This window comes from Bufo bufo, chromosome 5 (genome assembly GCF_905171765.1).
Source record: "Bufo bufo chromosome 5, aBufBuf1.1, whole genome shotgun sequence".
Taxonomy (NCBI): Eukaryota; Metazoa; Chordata; class Amphibia; order Anura; family Bufonidae; genus Bufo; species Bufo bufo.
In genome coordinates, this window is record NC_053393.1 from 202,444,924 (window position 1) to 202,470,540 (window position 25,617).

The window sequence follows — 25,617 nt, forward strand, 5'->3', positions numbered from 1 at the left end:
GAAAGGCCATCAACGACTTCTTGATGATGCAAGATGATAGGAGTACTCCCCTGTGTAACTTCAATGTCAGCCAGTCACAGCTCATGCGTGAAACCTGCCGTTTGCTCAGGCCCTTTGAGGACGCCACGTTATTTGTCAGTTGCCAGGACTACGGGATAAACAACATCATTCCACTGCTTCATGTCCCGGAACAGATAGTGGTAACATAGGCTGGTCAGGGGACTGGAGACGTGGCGCCTAGTTCACACGGCCACATGAGCCCTGTGGGGGCTGAACTGGAAGAGGGGGATGAGGACATTGGAGCACAGGCAATGTGTAGCGAAATGGGTGGTTTTTCTACTCAGGTGACAGGAGAGGAGGAGCAGGAGCAGCCAGAGGAGCTACAGGGTGATGAGGAAGATGAGACAGAGGACCCAGACACACCGTGGCAGTATGCAGAGGAGATGGAGGCAGGGAGTTCCTCCGAGTCACTTGCACAAATGGCCGGATGCATGCTCCCTTACGTGTGGGGATTTGCTCTGGTAGACAGGCTTGTGGACGCAGTACAGAGGCAATGACAACGTCTTTAACCTAAACAGTGCAGTGTTTTATTCACACATACAGAAGAAAAGAAACACAATATTTGGCAGGGTCCTGGTGTTAATTCACACCGCAAGAATCTTGGTGTTAATTTAGACAGCAAAAGTCCACAGAACTCAAAAACACGTCACCTGGCAGTCCACAGCAGGCTTTAGGGCGCCTGCTTCCAGCTTGCAGCTCTCATGCGGCTCCTAGCCTTGCAGTAGGGCAGAACTCTTCAGCTCCCAAAAACACAGAGCACCACTGACAGATGGAGGATAATCCACCCAGCTGAAATTGCTGTCTGGGTTTTTATCCCAAACCAAAACCCGGCCTGGGACCGTGGGGAACAGCCACCCACCCTGCTCTTTGGCTGCTGCCAATAAGAACCGGCCCGGATCGACTTTACAGCCATACTAACAGCTGAAGTGTCAGCCTGCAACTGCAAAACTGACACTTCAGGGAAAAATCTGGTTCTTATCTCACCGAGGCCAGGAACCTTGTGACACGTATCTTCCGTCAATGACGGCTCCTTGTTCCTTCTTACAGTAGTGACAGCCGAATTGTCACCATTCGGCAGAGGGATGACTTCTGACTCTCCACCTTGTTGGACCCTCGCTACCGGTCAAAAATGGGGGCCTTTTTTACACCCATTGAGAGGGAGGACAAACTGAACTACTACAGAGACATCCTATGTAGTTAGTTGGCCGCTGCCTATCTGTGCCATCGTCTATCCTCTCGCAGGTCTGACCGTGGGGGCCCTCTGCACTCACATTCCACTGCCATGGCTGCTGAGGAGGGGTGGGGTGGCAGGAGCAGTTCCAGCTCCATCAGCAGAAGCCTGAGTTAAGAAACTACTCACCAGCAGCAGCAGGTAGACCTGGAGTAGATCCTGAACCAGCTGGTGGTTGCATACCTGGACAGCACCCTGCCAACCCACATTGAAGATCCGCTGGACTACTGGGCAGCCAAACTGGATTTGTGGCCGCAACTAGCAGAGTTTGCCCTGGAAAAGCTGTCCTGCCAGGCCAGTAGTGTGGCATCAGAGTGGGTGTTTAGTGCGGCGGGGGCCATAGTTACCCCAAGGAGAACTTGCCTGTCCACCCAAAATGTGGAGAGACTGACCTTTGTCAAGATGAATCACGCGTGGATTAGCCAGGATTTTCACCCACCAATGCCTGATGCATCTGATTAGATCATCCATGCCGCCTCACCCAAACCTTGAAAAAAGAGACCAGTTTCTTCTGGCTACCTGCCTCAGCTGCTACTCTGATGCTGCCACCTGCCTGATGCCACACATCCAATGCCAAGTGCTCCTTTCACCCACCTTCGTCAGCAGGTACTGGTATTGCCACCCACCACTCCACTCTGTCACCGGGTCACTTTATGGTCTCCTGATGCTGCTGCTGCCATATCCACAGTATGTCACCTTCACACTCTGTGGTCTGCTGATGCTGCTGCTGCCATCTCCACACTATGTCACCTTGCCACTCTGGTATCCTGATGCTGCTGCTGCTATCTCCACACTATGTCACCTTGCCACTCTGTGGTATCCCAATGCTGCTGCTGCCATATCCACACTATGTCACCTTGCCACTGTGTGGTATCCTGATGCTACTGCCATCTCCACACTATGTCACCTTGCCACTCTGTGGTATCATGATGCTGCTGCTGCCATCTCCACACTATGTCACCTTGCCATTCTGTGGTATCGTCCTGATGCTGCTGCTGTCGCCACCTCCAGGCTCGGTCTTTGTGCCACTCTGTGGCCTCCTCCTGATGCTGCTGCTGCCACCACCTCCACACTCTGTCAATGGGCCACTCTGTCGTCTCCTCATGCTGCTGCCACCTCCATACTCTGTTATTGTGCCGCTCTGTGGTCTCCTCATGCTGCCGCCACCTCCAGACTCTGTCATTGTGCCACTCTTTGGTCTACTCATGCTGCTGCCACCTCCACACTCGGTCATTGTGCGACTTTGTGGCCTACTCATGCTGCTGCCACCTCCACACTGTAATTGTGCCACTCTGTGGCTTCCTCATACTGCTGCCACCTCAAGAGTCTGTCATTGTGCCACTCAGTGGCCTCCTTATACTGCTGCCAACTCCAGACTCTGTCATTGTGCCACTCAGTGGCCTCCTCATACTGCTGCCACCTCCAGACTCTGTCATTGTGCCACTCTGTGGCCTTCTCCTGATGCTGCCAACTTCAGACTGTGTCTTTGTGCCACTCTGTGACCTCCTTGCTGTGTGCCACTGCACACAGCAAGCAGAGGTGAAGAATGGTGGTAGCAGAAATGGGAGTAGTAGTAGCTCAATGAATAATGTTCTTAATAGAAGCAGCGGGGCAGTGGCGGGCATAGGCAGCAAACGCAACACCAGTAACCAGTAAGGAGAGACTAGAGGGTACCCGGTAAGCTTTGGAAAAAGGAGTGGCAGGTTTCTTGCTGGTCTCCACTTCCTGGTCCCTTCTTGAAACGTAGGAAATGCCTTGGAGCACCTACTCAGCCAATCCCCGCTATAGCCATTGCACACAAGAGCGACCAGGAAGGAGCAACTAGCAGAGACCCGGTATGTGTCAGAACGGGACGACAAGAGATCGTTAAGGTAAGTATCCCTTATTTTGTTGTTTTATGCTGATCGGAAACAACCCCTTTAATATTTTTCCACAGATTGCTAATTTTCAGTTTTTGTTGGCTGCATGCTTTATTGTGATACTTAGTTGACCTTTGCTTTATGCTGATTTCTCAAATGAGGCATTTTACTTGGAGAAAAGACTATTTCAATGACTATGGGCCTTTTATCACCAGGAAGAATGCTGAGCCTCCCTGGGTGTTTTATACAGACATGCCGCTGGCTATTCCTTTCTATCAGAGAGATAACAGAACAATGCACAGCCACATTTCATAAATGAGACCTATTTTATATACGGTACTTCAAGACAATAGTGCTCCAAAGTTCTACAGTGAATTATTCACGCATTATATAATAGTTATGCAATTATATTTAACATTACTTTTAAGTATGCCTCTGAATATGTCATTTACAGGCTAACAAAAGTCTGAGATTTATTTCAGGATGGTTTAACTTGAAATACAATTTGCATTACATAAAATAGAATCTGGACAATAGAAAAGTGTCTATTTTTTGAAAGTCTATAGCAAGCTGTAGGGGGTTGTTATAGACCATTTCATAATAATCATTGGCCTGATTTAAAATTAAAGGGGATGTCTGGGCTAGATATTGATGACCTATCCTCAAGATAGATCATCAATATCAAATTGTTCAGGGGCCTACACCCAGCACCCCCATCAATCAGATGTTTCAGGCAGCCGCCAGTGCTGGGAACTATACAGTGTTCGGCGCTTAAAGCAGACAGCTCTATACACTGTGTAGTGGCCATACCGGGGTACTGCAGCTCATCTCCTATTCAATTAATTGGGAGCTGAGCTGCAGTACGCCATTTCCAAAAACTACACAGTGCACAGAGCCTTCTGCTTCCTCTCATAAACTGTAGTATTCAGTGCCAAAGCCGGTTGAAACTGCCAAGTATCAGACCGCCACTGGTCTGATGCAGTATTAATGACCTATCCTGAGGGTAGGGCATAAATGTCTTTATCCTGAAAAAACCCTACAAGCTGTGAAGTTTGATTTGCCAATATCTCTAAAAGTATATAAAAATTTTACCCCTTAGCTGTTGAGATAAACCGGTTCAATGCCAACCTGGACAAGGTCCTAATGGATAAAACATTTTATAACAAAGGAGATCGGCTGACCATACAGTAATGTCTGGTATTCTTAAATGATATTGTCCTTAGATCTTATTGAAATGTCACAGTGATTCTTAATAAATATAATGACTACATGAACGATGTCATTGTAGTTAGTGACATCATTGAGAAAACATAATTTTCCTCTTCAAAACAGCAATTGATGAGATAAGCTCTGACATCATCCTTTATTACATCACCACTGTCATACATGTACAGCATTATGTGTTAAGGGGTTAAAACTATACTTAAAGGCTATGTACACCTTGGGGGGAATTTTTTTTTATGGTTGCATATTACTCATTTTGGGCTTTAAATAATTTTTCAGTTGATCTTTATTAAAAAAAATATTCAGCAGCTTTGTTAGAAAGGTTCAACTTCTGCCTAGCTGTGAGAATCTTACTGTCACTTAAATTTTGTGCTGGTCAACTAATAACACTTATCTCTAAATGACTAATAGCTAAAAAAAAAACACTGAAGAACTACATTATTATCAGTACGATAAGGATTGAGCTATAATGAATGTGTTTATATGGTCAGAGATAAGGAGCCATCAGCTGAGCTGCCTGGCAGAACACAATAGAAACACAGAGCATGCTATTAAAGAATCTCAAAGCTGTACAGAGAAAGGGGCTCAAAATAACCATTTGAAAAAATTAGTATAATGCAATGATAAAAAAAATTGCCCCCCAAAGGTGTTTGTAGCCTTTAACCTAGAAATTAGGGTGTGAAATAGTGGAGTTTTATTTTTAGTGAGGAGGATTTTATGCATGTTTCTGAAATAAACAGTGTTATAGAAATCTTATAGGTGTCAAATCCTTCCTGATCTCTTCCATTTTCTTGTGGATATGGTTGTCTGAGGGTTGAGGCTTTTCTAAGGGGGCTGGGCTTTGTGTTTTTGGTCTCCTATTATAGACATTGCGGTTGGGGACGGGACGGGGGGACTTCTGGTCTGTTGCCTTACAGCCAGAGACAGGTCTTATCTGAATTTTCCTTTTCTCACAGATTTCATTGTAATATGAGACAGACTAGAGAGGAATAAATAATGGGAAAAATTGCTTCCATTTAGGTCTCTTTTAATCAACTTCCCTCGATGGAACTTACTGCTAACATTGTAAAACCTTTGTTTTCTACCCTATGTTGATCTGTTAACTTTTCCTCAATATCTTAGGCGCAAATAGGGCCAAAAGTCAAGTACAATGGTGACTTAAAAATAAGCAGCTCTGCAAATAGCCTTGAATAAAGAACAAACCATTGTGTTTATTTAGGTTTTATGCAAAACTGGCTTCATGATGATTTTACTGCTTGAACGTTCAACCCAATAGACATTTGGGACAGGCTCTTGAATATATGTATTTGCTGTTACAGAAAGGTTTTGAAAGAAATTGCTGTTGGGGAGTTGAACCCAAATGAGACTGTTCAAGCTAACTTGGAAGCCCAGCTGCTGTCAAAGCTGGATCACCCCGCCATTGTGAAGTTTCACTCAAGCTTCCTAGAGAATGCTAGCTTCTGCATCATCACCGAGTACTGTGAGGTAAGTCATCCTGGGATAAACCTCACAATGTAAAGTATAGGTTTATTGTTACTTGGGATTTTTACGAGATTTCAAATTTGCCAGTTGTTCCTTAGCAGCAGATGAACAACTAACACTTAAACTAAATAGAAGAATCCAGCCAAAATGGTCTTCTGATACATTATAAATATCTGAAATCTGTCACCTAGGACTGCAACTGATTCCTAGAATGAAGGGAGTCTATAGGGAACTTATACTCAGAGATTTCTGTCAGTAGAGGTTTTAGGAACACTGTCATGGATTAGAATTCCCATTTGCTTTAAATCTATGAATAGTAACAAAGGGGTTCTGAACTTTCTGTACATCCCTTTCCTTCTGGAAATCACAAGTAGTCCAAGATGCTACCGGTGTTCTCACATGTATCTGTGGCGGATCATTTTGTATGGATTTCCTTTTTGCATTCTTATTATGTGACAAATTGAAGTATTTTGATAAGGATTTGAATGCCAATTCTTTTGAAAATGTCCACACCCAATAGAAAGTAGAATGGGCATGACAGTGGGAGGACACACACTGAATAAAAGGGACCAAGGCTTGGCTTGTGAGCTAAGGAGACCAGGAGATCAATGTTGCATGGGATATCAAGTCTGACATCACCATAAAGGGGTTGTCCCATCTGGCATATTTATGGCATTTCAAAAGGCTATGCCATAAATGTCTAATATGTGCAGGTCCCAACTTTGGGACCCACTCCTACCTCAAGAAGAGGACTCATCTGTGAATGGAGAGCATGCTGCGCAACTACATTCCCAGATCATCAATGAACGACAGTTCCATAAAGAGATAGGGTGAATAAATACAATGGTCAGTAGCAAGGTAGCATACCACAGTTAGCAGCAAACATGGGTGGACTGGCCATAGAAGCTACAGGGAAACTTCCCACCTGAACCCTCCTAATGGTCACCAGCCAGAGAAGTAATGGCACTTCAACAGTTAATTAATGCCAAGAACGTCAACCACTTACTGTATGTACAGTACTTGTTTGGAGGCCACAGATGCCCTCCTGATTCCTAAATTCAACTTTATTACCATCCTGAGGCAACCAGAGTAGGACAGAACGTGACAGCTGACACTGGCCACCTTAGAGCGGCATATTCTTGGGAGGTATTTTGTGCTGCTTGGGCATTATTTTGCGATGCACTGTAGTGTTTGGTTCTGCTGGGGGCAGTGTATTATGCTGAACTGTGGTATTTGGCTCTGCTGGGTGATATTTTTTGCCGTAATTTGGTATTGCTAGCCATGCCTACTTGTGTTGGCATTGCTTTCTGTCAGTTTGGATCCGCCTACAACACAAGCCCACTTTAATTTTTTTCCAGGGCTACTTTAAATTCCCAATTTGCCTCTTGTTCCAAACCCTAGTGAGCATTTAGCTACTGCTTCATTCGGGGGTTGACGCTGATTATCTTGTTAACGCCAATTGTCTGGAGGCAAAACAACAAAAGTGTGGATTCTGGAGCAGTTTGTGGCTGGCAACAAGAGTTAGAAGGTTTTCAAGTGTTCTTCCCCCCAAAATGTTTTTTTCAAATAAAATAAAAATCGTTATAGCATGTTCTCATGCTGTACCTTAACCAATACTTTCACAAATCTGCAGATTGTGCGTCCCAAAAATATATGTATCACTGCCAGAAGGGACGCTAAAAGTAACACTAATTGTAGGCATTTTCTGATGGTTCCCTCCTTAAAACAACAGTTGCACCTTGGAGCCATGGTGCCATATGAGTGTCTCTGCAAAGGAACAACCGTGAGAGATTTCCAAGACGGAGGTAAATATACACCTACAGAAAGCTCCTTGAGGTGCCAATGTTGGTGCCAGGAGCACAGTATGTGTGTCCCTCGCACTGGTGTGAGGAGGTGGTCTAAGTTGAACAAAATGATAGGCAGAAGGGTATGTATTTTGGGAATATGGACAGAGTATACAGGAGGCTCAGAGTATGTGTCCTAACTCTGTTCCCCTCTCCACCGGCTACCCCATGCAGTCTATAATTCCTAGTCCCTGCCTAGTAAATAGACGGCCGCTATATAGATGATCCTGTGCGCACTCAACGCATTTTGACTACTGTCTCATCAGGAGCAGGTACAGTGTAGCTGTAGCAATATTCAGACATTTGCGGGACATCACTGTAACCGGAAAAATAAGACCCTTCATTCAGCTGAGGGACTAGCAGGGAGTGTTTTATGTATCCATGCTATTTACTACACTAGTTTGTGCCTTCTGAATTGTGTCTTATGTAAGCCGTAGCTGATTAGCGCTTCTTGCCTCCTTGTTTCAGTAGCACTTTGCTTTTAACACATGTTTTATAGAAGGTTTACTGACATGAAAGAACATTGATATTTAGTGCTGTGTGATAATGAGGAATTTTCAGGCGATATCTACAGTAAACCATCTGCATTATATCCATATGTAGCAGTCATGTCCTGCTGTCATACACATACACGCAGCCTATTTGGCAGTATATTGACCCTTAGACACTCTGTGTGCCGCTCTATGATATTTCCCCATAATAAAGCATGTGATGGAGTATGTCAACATTTCAACTTTTCCTTGATTCTCACAGATGTTTAAAGGGGTTTTCCCCAGAAAATCATTACTTATCTCACCGATCCCCTGCCGGTTAGGTGAGCAATAATTTTTTTCACCCGTTCTCTCCCATAATTTAAAACAGAAATTATTCCCCCTGAAAAAACCTTTTAAAGACCCCTTTATGGGAACACGGTGACTCAGTGGTTAGCACTGGTGCCTCGCAGCGCTTGGGTCCTGGGTTTTAATCCGACCAAGGACAACATCTGCATGGAGTTTGTATGTTCTCCCCGTGTTTGCGTGGGTTTTCTCCGGGTACTCCGGTTTCCTCCCACACTCCAAAGACATACTGATAGGGACCTTAGATTGTGAGCCCCATTGAGGACAGTTGGATGCTAATGTCTGTAAAGCGCTGTAAAGTGCATAAAATAAATAAAGACACAGAGATACAGTATGGGCTCATAGTATGGATCCATACAACTCTATAATACACCCATGGTGTCATGGCTTCATTTTTTAACAGAAGCCAGAGGCTCATGCACATGAACGTATTTTTTTATCGAGTCCGTTAATTTTTTTTTGCGGATCCGTGTTTTGTGGCCCGCAAAATACATTCAGTCGTGTGCGTGAGCCCTGAGGGAGGAGGGAGAAGAATGGTCATTATGCCATGGGGACTAACACACTTGGAACCCCCCTTCCTTTAAAAATCCTGTGTTATCCCATGCTTATGCTTATTAACCGCTCACCATGGGTCTATAATGACTGGATAGACTGAATACAGCAGTTCAAAAGGTGTCATTTTGTTCTGGATTCAAAAGCACAAAAGTCCTGAAAGGGTTAAATTGTCTCTGTGCAACCAAGAAAGAGGTCATCATTGTCATTTTGGTGTCGCGCACATTTTGTGATGACAGCAGCGGTTTTTAAGGACAGTGTACCTGCGTGCTCCCCGGGGGCTATTACCCATTCAGCTCCGTGCAGTTCCCATAGCTGTGCAGATCTGCGGGCTCGTTTGGCGACCATTTACAGCTTCTCCCCGAGACGTAGCATGTAAGTGTATTAATAGCTTTGGTAATAAAAGGCTGCCATGTAATATTGTTCTCTTTCTAAATGAATGTGTTAATTTTGAATATGTCAAACTTGTAAATAGTCCTAGCCCCATAGTGGGTAATTATTGCATAATACATGGCCCCGAACAAGCTTTATCATGCAAATCATGCAAACACACCGAGAAAGTGGAACATAGTGGGGGTGTGAGGAAATGGATTTATACATTGACTAAGGATGTGGGATTTTTATTATATAATAATGTGATAGTATAGTGGTATATATGCTATATGTATATATATATATATATATATATATATATATATATACACACACACAATATAATAAATTAGTCGCATATAGCATTAAAACTGCTGGCAGGTGAAGAGAATAGCATTGATAATTTTATTACAATGGCACTTGTAGTGTGCCGCAGGACTCGTATACGGATTACCTGTACTTGACCCTCTTCACCTGTACTTATGTTCCGCAACTGTACTTGCTGGGCTGCACCTGTCTTGTACCTGTGCTTTCTGATCTGCAACTGTACTAGCTGGGCTGCACCTATACTTGTTGAACTGCACCTGTACTTAATGGACAGCACCTGTAACTTGCTGGGCTGCACCTGTACTTGCCGGGCTGCACCTGTACTTGCCGGGCTGTACCTGTACTTGCCACTCCACAACTGTACTTGGTACAGGTTTCTTTCTGATCTGCAACTGTACTTGCCTGGCTGTGCCTGTACTTGCTGGCCTGTACCTGTACTTGTCGGACTGCACCTGTACTTGCTGGCCTGCACCTGTACTTGCTGGCCTGCACCTGTACTTGCTGGCCTGTACCTGTACTTGTCGGACTGCACCTGTACTTGTTGGACTGCACCTGTACTTGTCGGACTGCACCTGTACTTGCTGGCCTGCATCTCTACTTGCCATTGTTTCAAATGGCAAGTACAGGGTCAGTGTAGCAAGTACAGATGCAGGCAAATAAACCACATGCAGGTCTCACAGGTAGACCACAGATTGTGTGGGTATCCTAAAGGAGTAGGATTAGGCAACCAGTGAATAGTAAATTCTTAAAATCAGTGTGTGAAAAGCAGGACAATTGGCAATCGTAGGCACCTGAGCAAGTAAGGCAAGGGCCAAATTGTGATAGCTATCTGGGTGAGAGCATCTCCAAAATAGCAGGTATTGCGGGGTGTACCCATTATGTATAGCTACCAACTTTTGAAAAGTTAAAAGAGGGACAGTATGTGCGGCCAAGACTCTAACTCAGCCCAAAACATAACCATACACACTCAGTCCCCTTAATGCCCCCACATAGTAATTATTCCCCCTTTGTGCCCCTACACTGTAGTTATTCCCACACTGTGCCCACTTCACAGTAGTTATGCCCAGATGTGCCCCCTTAACAGTAGTTATGCCCAGATGTGTCCCAGTCATAATGGTTATGCCCAGATATGTGCCCTTCACAGTAGTTATGCCCAGATGAGCCCCCTTCACAGTATTTGTGGGCAGATATGTGCCCCTTTCACAGTAGTTATGGCCAAATGTGCCCCATTCACAATAGTTATGCCCACATTGTGTGCTTTCACAATAGTGATGCCCAGATGTGCCCCTTCATAGTAGTTATGCCCACATGTGCCCCCTTTAGAATAGTGGTAGGTTGTGGTGGCTCACTAGCAAGTAGTTAAGGCAGTGCTTCTCAAATAGTGGGGCGCGCCCCCCAGGGGGGGCGCCAGGCTCCGTAAAGGGGGGCTCGTTCAGGGCCGGCCTTTGGGGTGTGCGAATTTCTTCTGTATAATGCCGGCAGGCAGGCCGGGCAGCCGGCGCGTCCCTCAGTGATGTCACGTGCCTGCACCGCCTGCTTTATAAATGAAGCAGGCGGCGCAGACAAGTGACGTCACTGAGGGACGCGCCGGCCGCCCGGCCCGCCTGCCGGCATTATACAGAAGGAATTCAGATATACGGTACTATTAGGAGTGAGGGGGGCATGTTTAATAACTTAAAACGGCGGCGGCGGGCACACGGAATCTGTGGATGGCACAGTTAAGGGGTGTGGGTCTGTGGATGGCACTGTTATGGGCTGGGGGGGGGGGGGCACTGTGGATGGCACTGTTATGGGGTGGGGGGTCTGTGGATGGCACATATACAGGGAGTGCAGAATTATTAGGCAAATGAGTATTTTGACCACATCATCCTCTTTATGCATGTTGTCTTACTCCAAGCTGTATAGGCTCGAAAGCCTACTACCAATTTAGCATATTAGGTGATGTGCATCTCTGTAATGAGAAGGGGTGTGGTCTAATGACATCAACACCCTATATTAGGTGTGCATAATTATTAGGCAACTTCCTTTCCTTTGGCAAAATGGGTCAAAAGAAGGACTTGACAGGCTCAGAAAAGTCAAAAATAGTGAGATATCTTGCAGAGGGATGCAGCACTCTTAAAATTGCAAAGCTTCTGAAGCGTGATCATCGAACAATCAAGCGTTTCATTCAAAATAGTCAACAGCGTCGCAAGAAGCGTGTGGAAAAACCAAGGCGCAAAATAACTGCCCATGAACTGAGAAAAGTCAAGCGTGCAGCTGCCAAGATGCCACTTGCCACCAGTTTGGCCATATTTCAGAGCTGCAACATCACCGGAGTGCACAAAAGCACAAGGTGTGCAATACTCAGAGACATGGCCAAGGTAAGAAAGGCTGAAAGACGACCACCACTGAACAAGACACACAAGCTGAAACGTCAAGACTGGGCCAAGAAATATCTCAAGACTGATTTTTCTAAGGTTTTATGGACTGATGAAATGAGAGTGAGTCTTGATGGGCCAGATGGATGGGCCCGTGGCTGGATTGGTAAAGGGCAGAGAGCTCAAGTCCGACTCAGACGCCAGCAAGGTGGAGGTGGAGTACTGGTTTGGGCTGGTATCATCAAAGATGAGCTTGTGGGGCCTTTTCGGGTTGAGGATGAAGTCAAGCTCAACTCCCAGTCCTACTACCAGTTTCTGGAAGACACCTTCTTCAAGCAGTGGTACAGGAAGAAGTCTGCATCCTTCAAGAAAAACATGATTTTCATGCAGGACAATGCTCCATCACACGCGTCCAAGTACTCCACAGCGTGGCTGGCAAGAAAGGGTATAAAAGAAGAAAATCTAATGACATGGCCTCCTTGTTCACCTGATCTGAACCCCATTGAGAAATTGAGAACCTGTGGTCCATCATCAAATGTGAGATTTACAAGGAGGGAAAACAGTACACCTCTCTGAACAGTGTCTGGGAGGCTGTGGTTGCTGCTGCACGCAATGTTGATGGTGAACAGATCAAAACACTGACAGAATCCATGGATGGCAGGCTTTTGAGTGTCCTTGCAAAGAAAGGTGGCTATATTGGTCACTGATTTGTTTTTGTTTTGTTTTTGAATGTCAGAAATGTATATTTGTGAATGTTGAGATGTTATATTGGTTTCACTGGTAAAAATAAATAATTGAAATGGGTATATATTTGTTTTTTGTTAAGTTGCCTAATAATTATGCACAGTAATAGTCACCTGCACACACAGATATCCCCCTAAAATAGCTAAAACTAAAAACAAACTAAAAACTACTTCCAAAAATATTCAGCTTTGATATTAATGAGTTTTTTGGGTTCATTGAGAACATGGTTGCTGTTCAATAATAAAATTAATCCTCAAAAATACAACTTGCCTAATAATTCTGCACTCCCTGTATAGTGGATCTGTCATCAGAGGGGTTGTCCAGGATCTGCTTATTTTCCGTGTCACGTATTGCTGTTCACCTAATATAGTTCTGTATCGCTGTATAATAAATATATTTGCGTACTGTAAACGATGGTCGGCTTCATTAAGAATTTGGTGTATGGTCTTTGGTTAAAATTGGGCTACAGTAATATTCCTTTAATCCAGCATCAGATAATTCAAAAAGTCAGACAGTGCTATATAATGTTGCATTTTATAAGACCAGAAACAAAGGACTGAGCAGAGGGAACACATTTCGGATTTAAAAAACAAACAAACAAAAAAACAACATATAAAGTAATACTAAATTATAAAGAATGTTTCTGTGAATTGGAGAGTGAGATTAGAACAGCTATAGTTATGGCTGCAGACAAAAATCACATAAACTTGACATTGCACACTTGAATAAACCTAATGAAAATCATTTAATGAATGTGTGTTATTTGAGATTGTTCTTGTTCACCCAAATAAATGTAATCACACACTGAAAGCATTGCTATTAACCACTTAAGGACCACAGGTTTATACCCCCCTAAAGACCAGGCCCTTTTTTACAAATCGGCACTACACTACTTTCACCGTTTATTGCTCGGTCATGCAACTTACCACCCAAATGAATTTTACCTCCTTTTCTTCTCACTAATAGAGCTTTCATTTGGTGGTATTTCATTGCTGCTGACATTTTTACTTTTTTTGTTATTAATCGAAATTTAACGATTTTTTTGCAAAAAAATGACATTTTTCACTTTCAGTTGTAAAATTTTGCAAAAAAAACGAGATCCATATAGAAATTTTGCTCTAAATTTATAGTTCTACATGTCTTTGATAAAAAAAAAATGTTTGGGTAAAAAAAAAATGGTTTGGGTAAAAGTTATAGCGTTTACAAACTATGGTACAAAAATGTGAATTTCCGCTTTTTGAAGCAGCTCTGACTTTCTGAGCACCTGTCATGTTTCCTGAGGTTCTACAATGCCCAGACAGTACAAACACCCCACAAATGACCCCATTTCGGAAAGTACACACCCTAAGGTATTCGCTGATGGGCATAGTGAGTTCATAGAACTTTTTATTTTTTGTCACAAGTTAGCGGAAAATGATGATTTTTTTTTATTTTATTTTTTTTCCTACAAAGTCTCATATTCCACTAACTTGTGACAAAAAATAAAAACTTCCATGAACTCATTATGCCCATCACGAAATACCTTGGGGTCTCTTCTTTCCAAAATGGGGTCACTTGTGGGGTAGTTATACTGCCCTGGCATTCTAGGGGCCCAAATGTGTGGTAAGGAGTTTGAAATCAAATTCTGTAAAAAATGACCAGTGAAATCCGAAAGGTGCTCTTTGGAATATGGGCCCCTTTGCCCACCTAGGCTGCAAAAAAGTGTCACACATCTGGTATCTACGTACTCAGGAGAAGTTGAGGAATGTGTTTTGGGGTGTCATTTTACATATACCCATGCTGGGTGAGATAAATATCTTGGTCAAATGCCAACTTTGTATAAAAAAATGGGAAAAGTTGTCTTTTGCCAAGATATTTCTCTCACCCAGCATGGGTATATGTAAAATGACACCCCAAAACACATTCCCCACCTTCTCCTGAGTACGGAGATACCAGATGTGTGACACTTTTTTGCAGCCTAGGTGGGCAAAGGGGCCCATATTCCAAAGAGCACCTTTCGGATTTCACTCGTCATTTTTTACAGAATTTGATTTCAAACTCCTTACCACACATTTGGGCCCCTAGAATGCCAGGGCAGTATAACTACCCCACAAGTGACCCCATTTTGGAAAGAAGACACCCCAAGGTATTCCGTGAGGGGCATGGCAAGTTCCTAGAATTTTTTATTTTTTGTCACAAGTTAGTGGAAAATGATGATTTTTTATTTTTTATTTTTTTTCATACAAAGTCTCATATTCCACTAACTTGTGACAAAAAATAAAAACTTCCATGAACTCACTATGCCCATCAGCGAATACCTTGGGGTCTCTTCTTTCCAAAATGGGGTCACTTGTGGGGTAGTTATACTGCCCTGGCATTCTAGGGGCCCGAATGTGTGGTAAGGAGTTTGAAATCAAATTCTGTAAAAAATGACCTGTGAAATCCGAAAGGTGCTCTTTGGAATATGGGCCCCTTTGCCCACCTAGGCTGCAAAAAAGTGTCACACATCTGGTATCTCTGTATTCAGGAGAAGTTGAGGAATGTGTTTTGGGGTGTCTTTTTACATATACCCATGCTGGGTGAGATAAATATCTTGGTCAAATGCCAACTTTGTATAAAAAAATGGGAAAAGTTGTCTTTTGCCAAGATATTTCTCTCACCCAGCAGGGGTATATGTAAAATGACACCCCAAAACACATTCCCCACCTTCTCCTGAGTACGGGGATACCAGATGTGTGACACTTTTTTGCAGCCTAGGTGGGCAAAGGGGCCCATATTCCAAAGAGCACCTTTCGGATTTCACAGGTCATTTTTTACAGAATTTGATTTCAAACTCCTTACCACACATTTGGGCCCCTAGAATGCCAGGGCAGTATAACTACCCCACAAGTGACCCCATTTTGGAAAGAAGAGACCCCAAGGTATTCGCTGATGGGCATAGTGAGTTCATGGAAGTTTTTATTTTTTGTCACAAGTTAGTGGAATATGAGACTTTGTATGAAAAAAAAAAAAAAAAAAAAATCTGCATTTTCCACTAACTTGTGACAAAAAATAAAAAATTCTAGGAACTTGCCATGCCCCTCACGGAATACCTTGGGGTGTCTTCTTTCCAAAATGGGGTCACTTGTGGGGTAGTTATACTGCCCTGGCATTTTCCAGGGGCCCTAATGTGTGGTAAGTAGGTAAATGACCTGTGAAATCCTAAAGGTGCTCTTTGGAATATGGGCCCCTTTGCCCACCTAGGCTGCAAAAAAGTGTCACACATGTGGTATCGCCGTATTCAGGAGAAGTTGGGGAATGTGTTTTGGGGTGTCATTTTACATATACCCTTGCTGGGTGAGAGAAATATCTTGGCAAAAGACAACTTTTCCCATTTTTTTATACAAAGTTGGCATTTGACCAAGATATTTCTCTCACCCAGCATGGGTATATGTAAAATGACACCCCAAAACACATTCCCCAACTTCTCCTGAGTACGGCGATACCAGATGTGTGACACTTTTTTGCAGCCTAGGTGGGCAAAGGGGCCCATATTCCAAAGAGCACCTTTCGGATTTCACAGGTCATTTTTTACAGAATTTGATTTCAAACTCCTTACCACACATTTGGGCCCCTAGAATGCCAGGGCAGTATAACTACCCCACAAGTGACCCCATTTTGGAAAGAAGAGACCCCAAGGTATTCGCTGATGGGCATAGTGAGTTCATGGAAGTTTTTATTTTTTGTCACAAGTTAGTGGAATATGAGACTTTGTATGAAAAAAAAAAAAAAAAAAAAATCTGCATTTTCCACTAACTTGTGACAAAAAATAAAAAATTCTAGGAACTTGCCATGCCCCTCACGGAATACCTTGGGGTGTCTTCTTTCCAAAATGGGGTCACTTGTGGGGTAGTTATACTGCCCTGGCATTTTCCAGGGGCCCTAATGTGTGGTAAGTAGGTAAATGACCTGTGAAATCCTAAAGGTGCTCTTTGGAATATGGGCCCCTTTGCCCACCTAGGCTGCAAAAAAGTGTCACACATGTGGTATCGCCGTATTCAGGAGAAGTTGGGGAATGTGTTTTGGGGTGTCATTTTACATATACCCTTGCTGGGTGAGAGAAATATCTTGGCAAAAGACAACTTTTCCCATTTTTTTATACAAAGTTGGCATTTGACCAAGATATTTCTCTCACCCAGCATGGGTATATGTAAAATGACACCCCAAAACACATTCCCCAACTTCTCCTGAGTACGGCGATACCAGATGTGTGACACTTTATTGCAGCCTAGATGCGCAAAGGTGCCCAAATTCCTTTTAGGAGGGCATTTTTAGACATTTGGATACCAGACTTCTTCTCACGCTTTGGGGCCCCTAGAATGCCAGGGCAGTATAAATACCCCACATGTGACCCCATTTTGGAAAGAAGACACCCCAAGGTATTCAATGAGGGGCATGGCGAGTTCATAGAAATTTTTTTTTTTTGGCACAAGTTAGCGGAAATTGATATTTTTAATTTTTTTCTCACAAAGTCTCCCTTTCCGCTAACTTGGGACAAAAATTTCAATCTTTCATGGACTCAATATGCCCCTCACGGAATACCTGGGGGTGTCTTCTTTCCGAAATGGGGTCACATGTGGGGTATTTATACTGCCCTGGCATTCTAGGGGCCCTAAAGCGTGAGAAGAAGTCTGGAATATAAATGTCTAAAAAATTTTACGCATTTGGTTTCCGTGAGGGGTATGGTGAGTTCATGTGAGATTTCATTTTTTGACACAAGTTAGTGGAATATGAGACTTTGTAAGAAAAAAAAAATAATAATTCCGCTAACTTGGGCCAAAAAAATGTCTGAATGGAGCCTTACAGAGGGGTGATCAATGACAGGGGGGTGATCAATGACAGGGGGGGTGATCAATGACAGGGGGGGTAATCAATGACAGGGGGGGGATCAATGACAGGGGGGGTGATCAATGACAGGGGGGGTGATCAATGACAGGGGGGGTGATCAATGACAGGGGGGGTGATCAATGACAGGGGGGGTGATCAATGACAGGGGGGGTGATCAATGACAGGGGGGGTGATCAATGACAGGGGGGGTGATCAATGACAGGGGGGGTGATCAATGACAGGGGGGTGATCAATGACAGGGGGGTGATCAATGACAGGGGGGGTGATCAATGACAGGGGGGTGATCAATGACAGGGGGGTGATCAGGGAGTCTATATGGGGTGATAACCACAGTCATTGATCACGCCCGTGTAAGGCTTCATTCAGACGTCCGTATGCGTTTTGCGGATCCGATCCATCTATCAGTGCATCCGTAAAAATCATGCGGACATCTGAATGGAGCTTTACAGGGGGGTAATCAATGACAGGGGGGTGATCAGGGAGTCTATATGGGGTGATCACCACAGTCATTGATCACGCCCCTGTAAGGCTTCATTCAGACGTCCGGATGCGTTTTGCGGATCCGATCCATCTATCAGTGGATCCGTAAAAATCATGCGGACATCTGAATGGAGCTTTACAGGGGGGTAATCAATGACAGGGGGGTAATCAATGACAGGGGGGTGATCAGGGAGTCTATATGGGGTGATCACCACAGTCATTGATCATGCCCCTGTAAGGCTTCATTCAGACGTCCGGATGCGTTTTGCGGATCCGATCCATCTATCAGTGGATCCGTAAAAATCATGCGGACATCTGAATGGAGCTTTACAGGGGGGTGATCAATGACAGGGGTGTAATCAATGACAGGGGGGTGATCAGGGAGTCTATATGGGGTGATAACCACAGTCATTGATCACGCCCCTGTAAGGCTTCATTCAGACGTCCGGATGCGTTTTGCGGATCCGATCCATCTATCAGTGCATCCGTAAAAATCATGCGGACATCTGAATGGAGCTTTACAGGGGGGTAATCAATGACAGGGGGGTAATCAATGACAGGGGGGTGATCAGGGAGTCTATATGGGGTGATCACCACAGTCATTGATCATGCCCCTGTAAGGCTTCATTCAGACGTCCGGATGCGTTTTGCGGATCCGATCCATCTATCAGTGGATCCGTAAAAATCATGCGGACATCTGAATGGAGCTTTACAGGGGGGTGATCAATGACAGGGGTGTAATCAATGACAGGGGGGTGATCAGGGAGTCTATATGGGGTGATAACCACAGTCATTGATCACGCCCCTGTAAGGCTTCATTCAGACGTCCGGATGCGTTTTGCGGATCCGATCCATCTATCAGTGCATCCGTAAAAATCATGCGGACATCTGAATGGAGCTTTACAGGGGGGTAATCAATGACAGGGGGGTGATCACCACAGTCATTGATCATGCCCCTGTAAGGCTTCATTCAGACGTCTGTATGCGTTTTGCGGATCCGATCCATCTATCAGTGCATCCGTAAAAATCATGCGGACATCTGAATGGAGCTTTACAGGGGGGTGATCAATGACAGGGGTGTAATCAATGACAGGGGGGTGATCAGGGAGTCTATATGGGGTGATCACCACAATCATTGATCATGCCCCTGTAAGGCTTCATTCAGACGTCCGGATGCGTTTTGCGGATCCGATCCATCTATCAGTGCATCCGTAAAAATCATGCGGACATCTGAATGGAGCTTTACAGGGGGGTGATCAGGGAGTCTATATGGGGTGATAACCACAGTCATTGATCATGCCCCTGTAAGGCTTCATTCAGACGTCCGGATGCGTTTTGCGGATCCGATCCATCTATCAGTGGATCCGTAAAAATCATGCGGACGTCTGAATGGAGCTTTACAGGGGGGTAATCAATGACAGGGGGGTAATCAATGACAGGGGGGTGATCAGGGAGTCTATATGGGGTGATCACCACAGTCATTGATCACGCCCCTGTAAGGCTTCATTCAGACGTCCGGATGCGTTTTGCGGATCCGATCCATCTATCAGTGGATCCGTAAAAATCATGCGGACGTCTGAATGGAGCTTTACAGGGGGTTGATCAATGACAGGGGGGTAATCAATGACAGGGGGTGATCAGGGAGTCTATATGGGGTGATCAGGGGTGATCAGGGGCTAATAAGGGGTTAATAAGTGACGGGGGGGGGGTGTAGTGTAGTGTAGTGGTGCTTGGTGCTACTTTACTGAGCTACCTGTGTCCTCTGGTGGTCGATCCAAACAAAGGGGACCACCAGAGGACCAGGTAGCAGGTATATTAGACGCTGTTATCAAAACAGCGTCTAATATACCTGTTAGGGGTTAAAAAAAACACATCTCCAGCCTGCCAGCGAACGATCGCCGCTGGCAGGCTGGAGATCAACTCTCTTACCTTCCGTTCCTGTGAGCGCGCGCGCCTGTGTGCGCGCGTTCACAGGAAATCTCGGCTCACGCGAGATGACGCCTATTGGCGTTAGCGTAGCCTGGGGGAGCCGCCGCAATGACGCCTTTCGGCGTTACAGTTGCGGGAAGTGGTTAAATGAGGCAAAATGGGAGTTTTATGAAAGGTAGAGTATTCTTTTTAAAGGGGTTGATTAATGTAAAAAATGAACATCAGACATCATAGTAGGTGACAATCTCTTTCTAACAAAGCCACAACCAACCCTGTAATCACATGGATCCAGAGCTCTCCCCATTCATTGTTCAAGATAGCAGCTCAGGGTTGTGTCCTTTCTGCTGCATCTAAGGGGAAATATCATTTCTGCAGCAGCTTATGGGGGCATGTCATTCCTGCTATAGCTCTCTCCCTATCACAGCTCAGGAGGCAGTTGAAGGTTAGAACTGAGCATGTGCGTCCACTTCAGCAAGGTGGACAGAGAAATAAGAAAAAAAAAAACAACAACAGGTGGCGCTATACGAATGCATTTTTTTGTGCCTATATTGTATTTTTAATTACAAGAAATTGCAAAAGTATTCAGATCCAGGTGCTGGTTTAAAAGCTGCAGAATATGTTTTGCCGGACAGCCTCTAAGTATAAAAGAAGATAGGAATATGTTAATAAACACAATGTGCTAAAAAGGAATGTGTAATCAGAAAATGACCAACTGTTTAGATCATATTTTAAGTTAAATATATATATATATATACTAGCAGAAGGACCCGGCTTCGCACGGGTATATTTCATCTATTTAATGTTTCTGTGTGTCATTAAAAGATATCGACCGTTTCCCCCATAACAGTGACCTCTACAGCACCCCTCTCCCTTGACAGTGACCTCCTCAGGGGCCCGCCCTCTTAACAGTGACCTATACAGCACCCCGCTCCTTAACACTGACCTCCATAGGGGACCGTCCCCTTATCTGTGACCTCCACTGTTCCCTGCCCCCTTAACAGAGACCTCCACAGCACCCATCCCTTTAACAGTGACTGCCACAGTACCCCGTTCTCTTAACAGTGACCTCATAGTACCCTGATGACTTAACAGTGACCTCCACAGCAGCTGCCTATTTAATAGTGGCCCCTGCCCCCTTAACAGTGACCTTCACAGTGCCCTCCCCTTTAACAGTGACCTCCACAGCGGCCTGCACCCTTAACAGTAACATCCAAAGTGAATTCCCTTTAACAGTGATCTCCTCAGTGCCTACCCCTTTAACAGTGACCTCCACAGCAGCTGCCCCTTTAATAGTGGCCCCAGCCCCCTTAACAGTGACCTCCACAGCGCCCTGCCTATTTAAGGCTAAGGCTGCATGACGACATGTGTTGCGCAACATTTTGTCGTACCAATGTCGCGCAACAATTTTTATAATGATAGGCTATGGTGTCACACTGCGACATGCGACATGCTGCGACAGTTGCAAAAAATCCATCCAAGATGGATGCATGTAGCAGTGTACAGTAGTTGTGCCCTATGTGTCGTGCGACTTATTGTCGTTGTGTAGCCCTAGCCTAAAGCTGGCCTACAGCAGTGAAGAAAAATGTCTGGGTTATTATGGAAACCTGGAGTAAAGCTGTGTATGTGGAGACTAAGGGCCTGCGAGCTTCTATTGGCTGATAAGGGACATGTGACCGTGTGTATAGCAGTTGGGATATGAGTAAAAGACTTGCAGGCTTTTATTGGCTAATGCAGGTCATTTTTTTGGGAATATCTCAGGAACGGTTCATCCTAGAGAGCTGTGACCACCACAAGATTTCTTTCCAGGTAGCAAGGGATGTGTATACCGAGTTTAGTTGAAATCGATGGTTGCATCTTTGAGTAATCGCGGAACATACATACATATGTCCTTCTTTATATATTTGCATTTGGAATCTGTTGCTGTCAACTCTCAAGATGAGATCCAAAGAGCTGTCACTATCAGTGAAGCAAGCCATCATTAGGCTGAAAAAACAAAACAACTCAGAGAGATAGCAAAAACATTAGGCGTGGCCAAAACAACTGTTTGGAACATTCTTAAAAAGAAGGAACGCACCGGTGAGCTCAGTAACACCAAAAGACCCGGAAGACCACGGAAAACAACTGTGATGGGTGACCGAAGAATTCTTTCCCTGGTGAAGAAAACACCCTTCACAACAGTTGGCCAGATCAAGAACACTCTCCAGGAGGTAGGTGCATGTGTGTCAAAGTAAACAATCAAGAGAAGACTTCCCCAGAGTGAATACAGAGGGTTCACCACAAGATGTAAACCATTGGTGAGCCTCAAAAACAGGAAGGCCAGATTAGGGTTTGCCAAACAACATCTAAAAAAGCCTTCACAGTTCTGGAACAACATTCTATGGACAGATGAGACCAAGATCAACTTGTACCAGAGTGATGGAAAAAAAGAGTATGGAGAAGGAAAGGAACTGCTCATGATCCTAAGCATACCACCTCATCAGTGAAGCATGGTGGTGGTAGTGTCATGGCGTGGGCATATATGGCTGCCAATGGAATTGGTTCTCTTGTATTTATTGATGATGTGACTGCTGACATTCTGAAGTGTTTCTGGCAATAATATCTGTTTATATTCAGCCAAATGCTTCAGAACTCATTGGACGGCGCTTCACAGTGCAGATGGACAATGACCCAAAGCATACTGCAAAAACAACCGAAGAGTTTTTTAAGGGAAAGAAGTGGAATGTTATGCAATGGCCAAGTCAATCACCTGACCTGAATCCGATTGAGCATGCATTTCACTTGCTGAAGACAAAACTGAAGGGGAAATGCCCCAAGAACAAGCAGGAACTGAAGACAGTTGCAGTAGAGGCCTGGCAGAGCATCACCAGGGATGAAATCCAGCGTCTGGTGATGTCTATGCGTTCCAGACTTCAGGCTGTAATTGACTGCAAAGGATTTGCAACCAAGTATTAAAAAGTGAAAGTTTGATTTATGATTATTATTATGTCCCATTACTTTTAGTCCCTTAACAAGTGGGAGGCACATATGCAAACTGTTGTAATTCCTACACCGTTCACCTGATTTGGATGTAAATACCCTCAAATTAAAGCTAACAGTCTGCAGTTAAAGCGCATCTTGTTAGTTTCATTTCAAATCCATTGTGGTGGTGTATAGAGCCAAAAATGTTAGAATTGTGTCCATGTCCCAATATTTATGGACCTGGCTGTATGTGCGACTTTTTAAAACAGTCTCAATGATAATTCTGGATTGAAACTCATTAACATAGCTCACCACGCCCACTTTTCCACCCAGATTGCAAAACTAGAGTGAGTGGTGTACACATGCAAAAAGTCGCAAAATTTTAACCGCCTCACGTCCGCCCATAGGATATAAACGTCCTATGGGTGGACGTCTATTTCTGACAGCACGTTTTAAAACGTCCTGTCAGAAATAGCAGCTGCACGCTAATCGTGCAGCTGCTGATCGGGTTGCCCGCTGTCAGTGACAGCAGGGCAACCCTAAGACAAGGCAGGGACAGTGCCCAGGTGTCCCTGCCTTCACGATCGCTGCAGACACAGCGCTCACCGAGCGCTGTGTCTGCAGAGCAGGAAGCGCTGTGCGCTTCCTGTTCCGGCCCGGCGGTCATGTGACCGCCGGGACCGGAGAGTGCAGGGGCTGTGTGAGGTCTCTCAGAGACCTTGATCAGCCCTGCTGTGAGGCTGTACAGCGCAGTATTATGCTGTACAGCCTCTATAGGGGTGCATTTGTCCTGTAACTGGGGCTACTATGTCAGCCCCAGTTACAGGAGAAATCAACAGTGTAAAAAAAAATAAAAAGTGAAGTAAATGTCCTCCAGAGGTCTTGTATGACCTTATGGGGGACGAAAAGTGTAAAATAAAATAAAAATAAAATAAAGGGTTGAAAAAATAAAATAAAAAAAAGTTTCACATGTAAAAAAAAAAAAAATCCCAAGTAAGGAATAAAAAAAAAAATTAAAAATAGAAAAAATAAAATAGACATATTTAGTATTGCCGCGTCCGTAAAAACCAGCTCTATAAAAATATCACATGACCTAACCCCTCGGGTGAACACCGTAAAAAAAATATAAAAAAAACTGTGTCAAAACAAGCAATTTTTGTCACCTTGCATCACAAAAGGTGCAACACCAAGTGATCAAAAACGCGTTTGTCCCACAAAATGGTACCAATAAAACCGTCACCTCATCCCGCAAAAAATGAGCCCCTACATAAGAAAATCTCTCAAAAAATAAAAAAAACTATAGCTCTTAGAACATGGAGACACTAAAACATCATTTTTTTGGTTTCAAAAATGCTATTATTGTGTTAAAGTGAAACAAATAAAAAAAAGTATACATATTAGGTATTGCCGCGTCCGTAAAAACCAGCTCTATAAAAATATCACATGACCTAACCCCTCGGGTGAACACCGTAAAAAAAAAAAAAAAAAAAACTGTGTCAAAACAAGCAATTTTTGTCACCTTGCATCACAAAAGGTGCAACACCAAGTGATCAAAAACGCGTATGTCCCATAAAATAGTACCAATAAAACCGTCACCTCATCCCGCAAAAAATGAGCCCCTACATAAGAAAATCTCTCAAAAAATAAAAAACTATAGCTCTCAGAACATGGACACATTAAAACATAATTTTTTGGTTTCAAAAATGCTATTATTGTGTAAAACTTTAATAAATGAGAAAAAGTATACATATTAGGTATCGCCACGTCCGTAACAATCTGCTCTATAAAAATGTCACTTGACTGAACCCCTCAGGTGAACGCTGTAAAAATAAATAAATAGAAACTGTGCTAAAACAACCAATTTTTTGGTCACCTTGCCCCATAAAGTGTTATAATGAATGATCAAAAAATCATATGTACCCAAAAATAGTACTAATAAAACTGGCACCTTATCCCCTAGTTTCCAAAATGGGGTCACTTCTTGGGAGTTTCTACTGTAAGGGTGCATCAGGGGGCTTCAAATGGGACATGGCATCTAAAAACCATGTGGAGTTCCTTTTCTTCTGTGCCCTGCCGTGTGCCCATACAGCAGTTTACGACCACATGTGGGGTGTTTCTGTAAACCGCAGAATCTGGGTAATAAATATTGAGTTTTGTTTGGCTGTTAACCATCGATGTGTTAAAGAAAAAAATTGATTAAAATGGAAAATCTGCCCAAAAAGTGAAATTTAAAAATTTGATCTCCATTTTCCTTTAATTCTTGTGGAACGCCTAAAGGGTTAACAAAGTTTGTAAAATCGGTTTTGAATACCTTGAGGGGTGTAGTTTCTACAATGGGGTCATTTATGGGGGTATCCACTATGTAGGCCCCACAAAGTGACTTCAGACCTGAACTGGTCCTTATAAAGTGGGTTTTGGCAATTTTCTTAAAAATTTGAAGAATTGCTTCTAAACTTCTAAGCCTTCTAACGTCCTAAAAAAATAAAATGACATTTC

At 43.9% G+C, this 25,617-nt stretch overlaps 1 protein-coding gene across 1 annotated transcript in view; it reads left to right on the plus strand.

Moving 5' to 3' along the window:
- Positions 1-25,617, plus strand: part of NEK11 (NIMA related kinase 11) — a 284,450-nt gene that overhangs the window by 65,913 nt on the left and 192,920 nt on the right. The window contains exon 2 of the mRNA XM_040433921.1: positions 5,694-5,859. Within this exon, the coding sequence (XP_040289855.1) occupies positions 5,694-5,859 (166 nt within the window). The remainder of the gene's footprint in view (positions 1-5,693; positions 5,860-25,617) is intronic.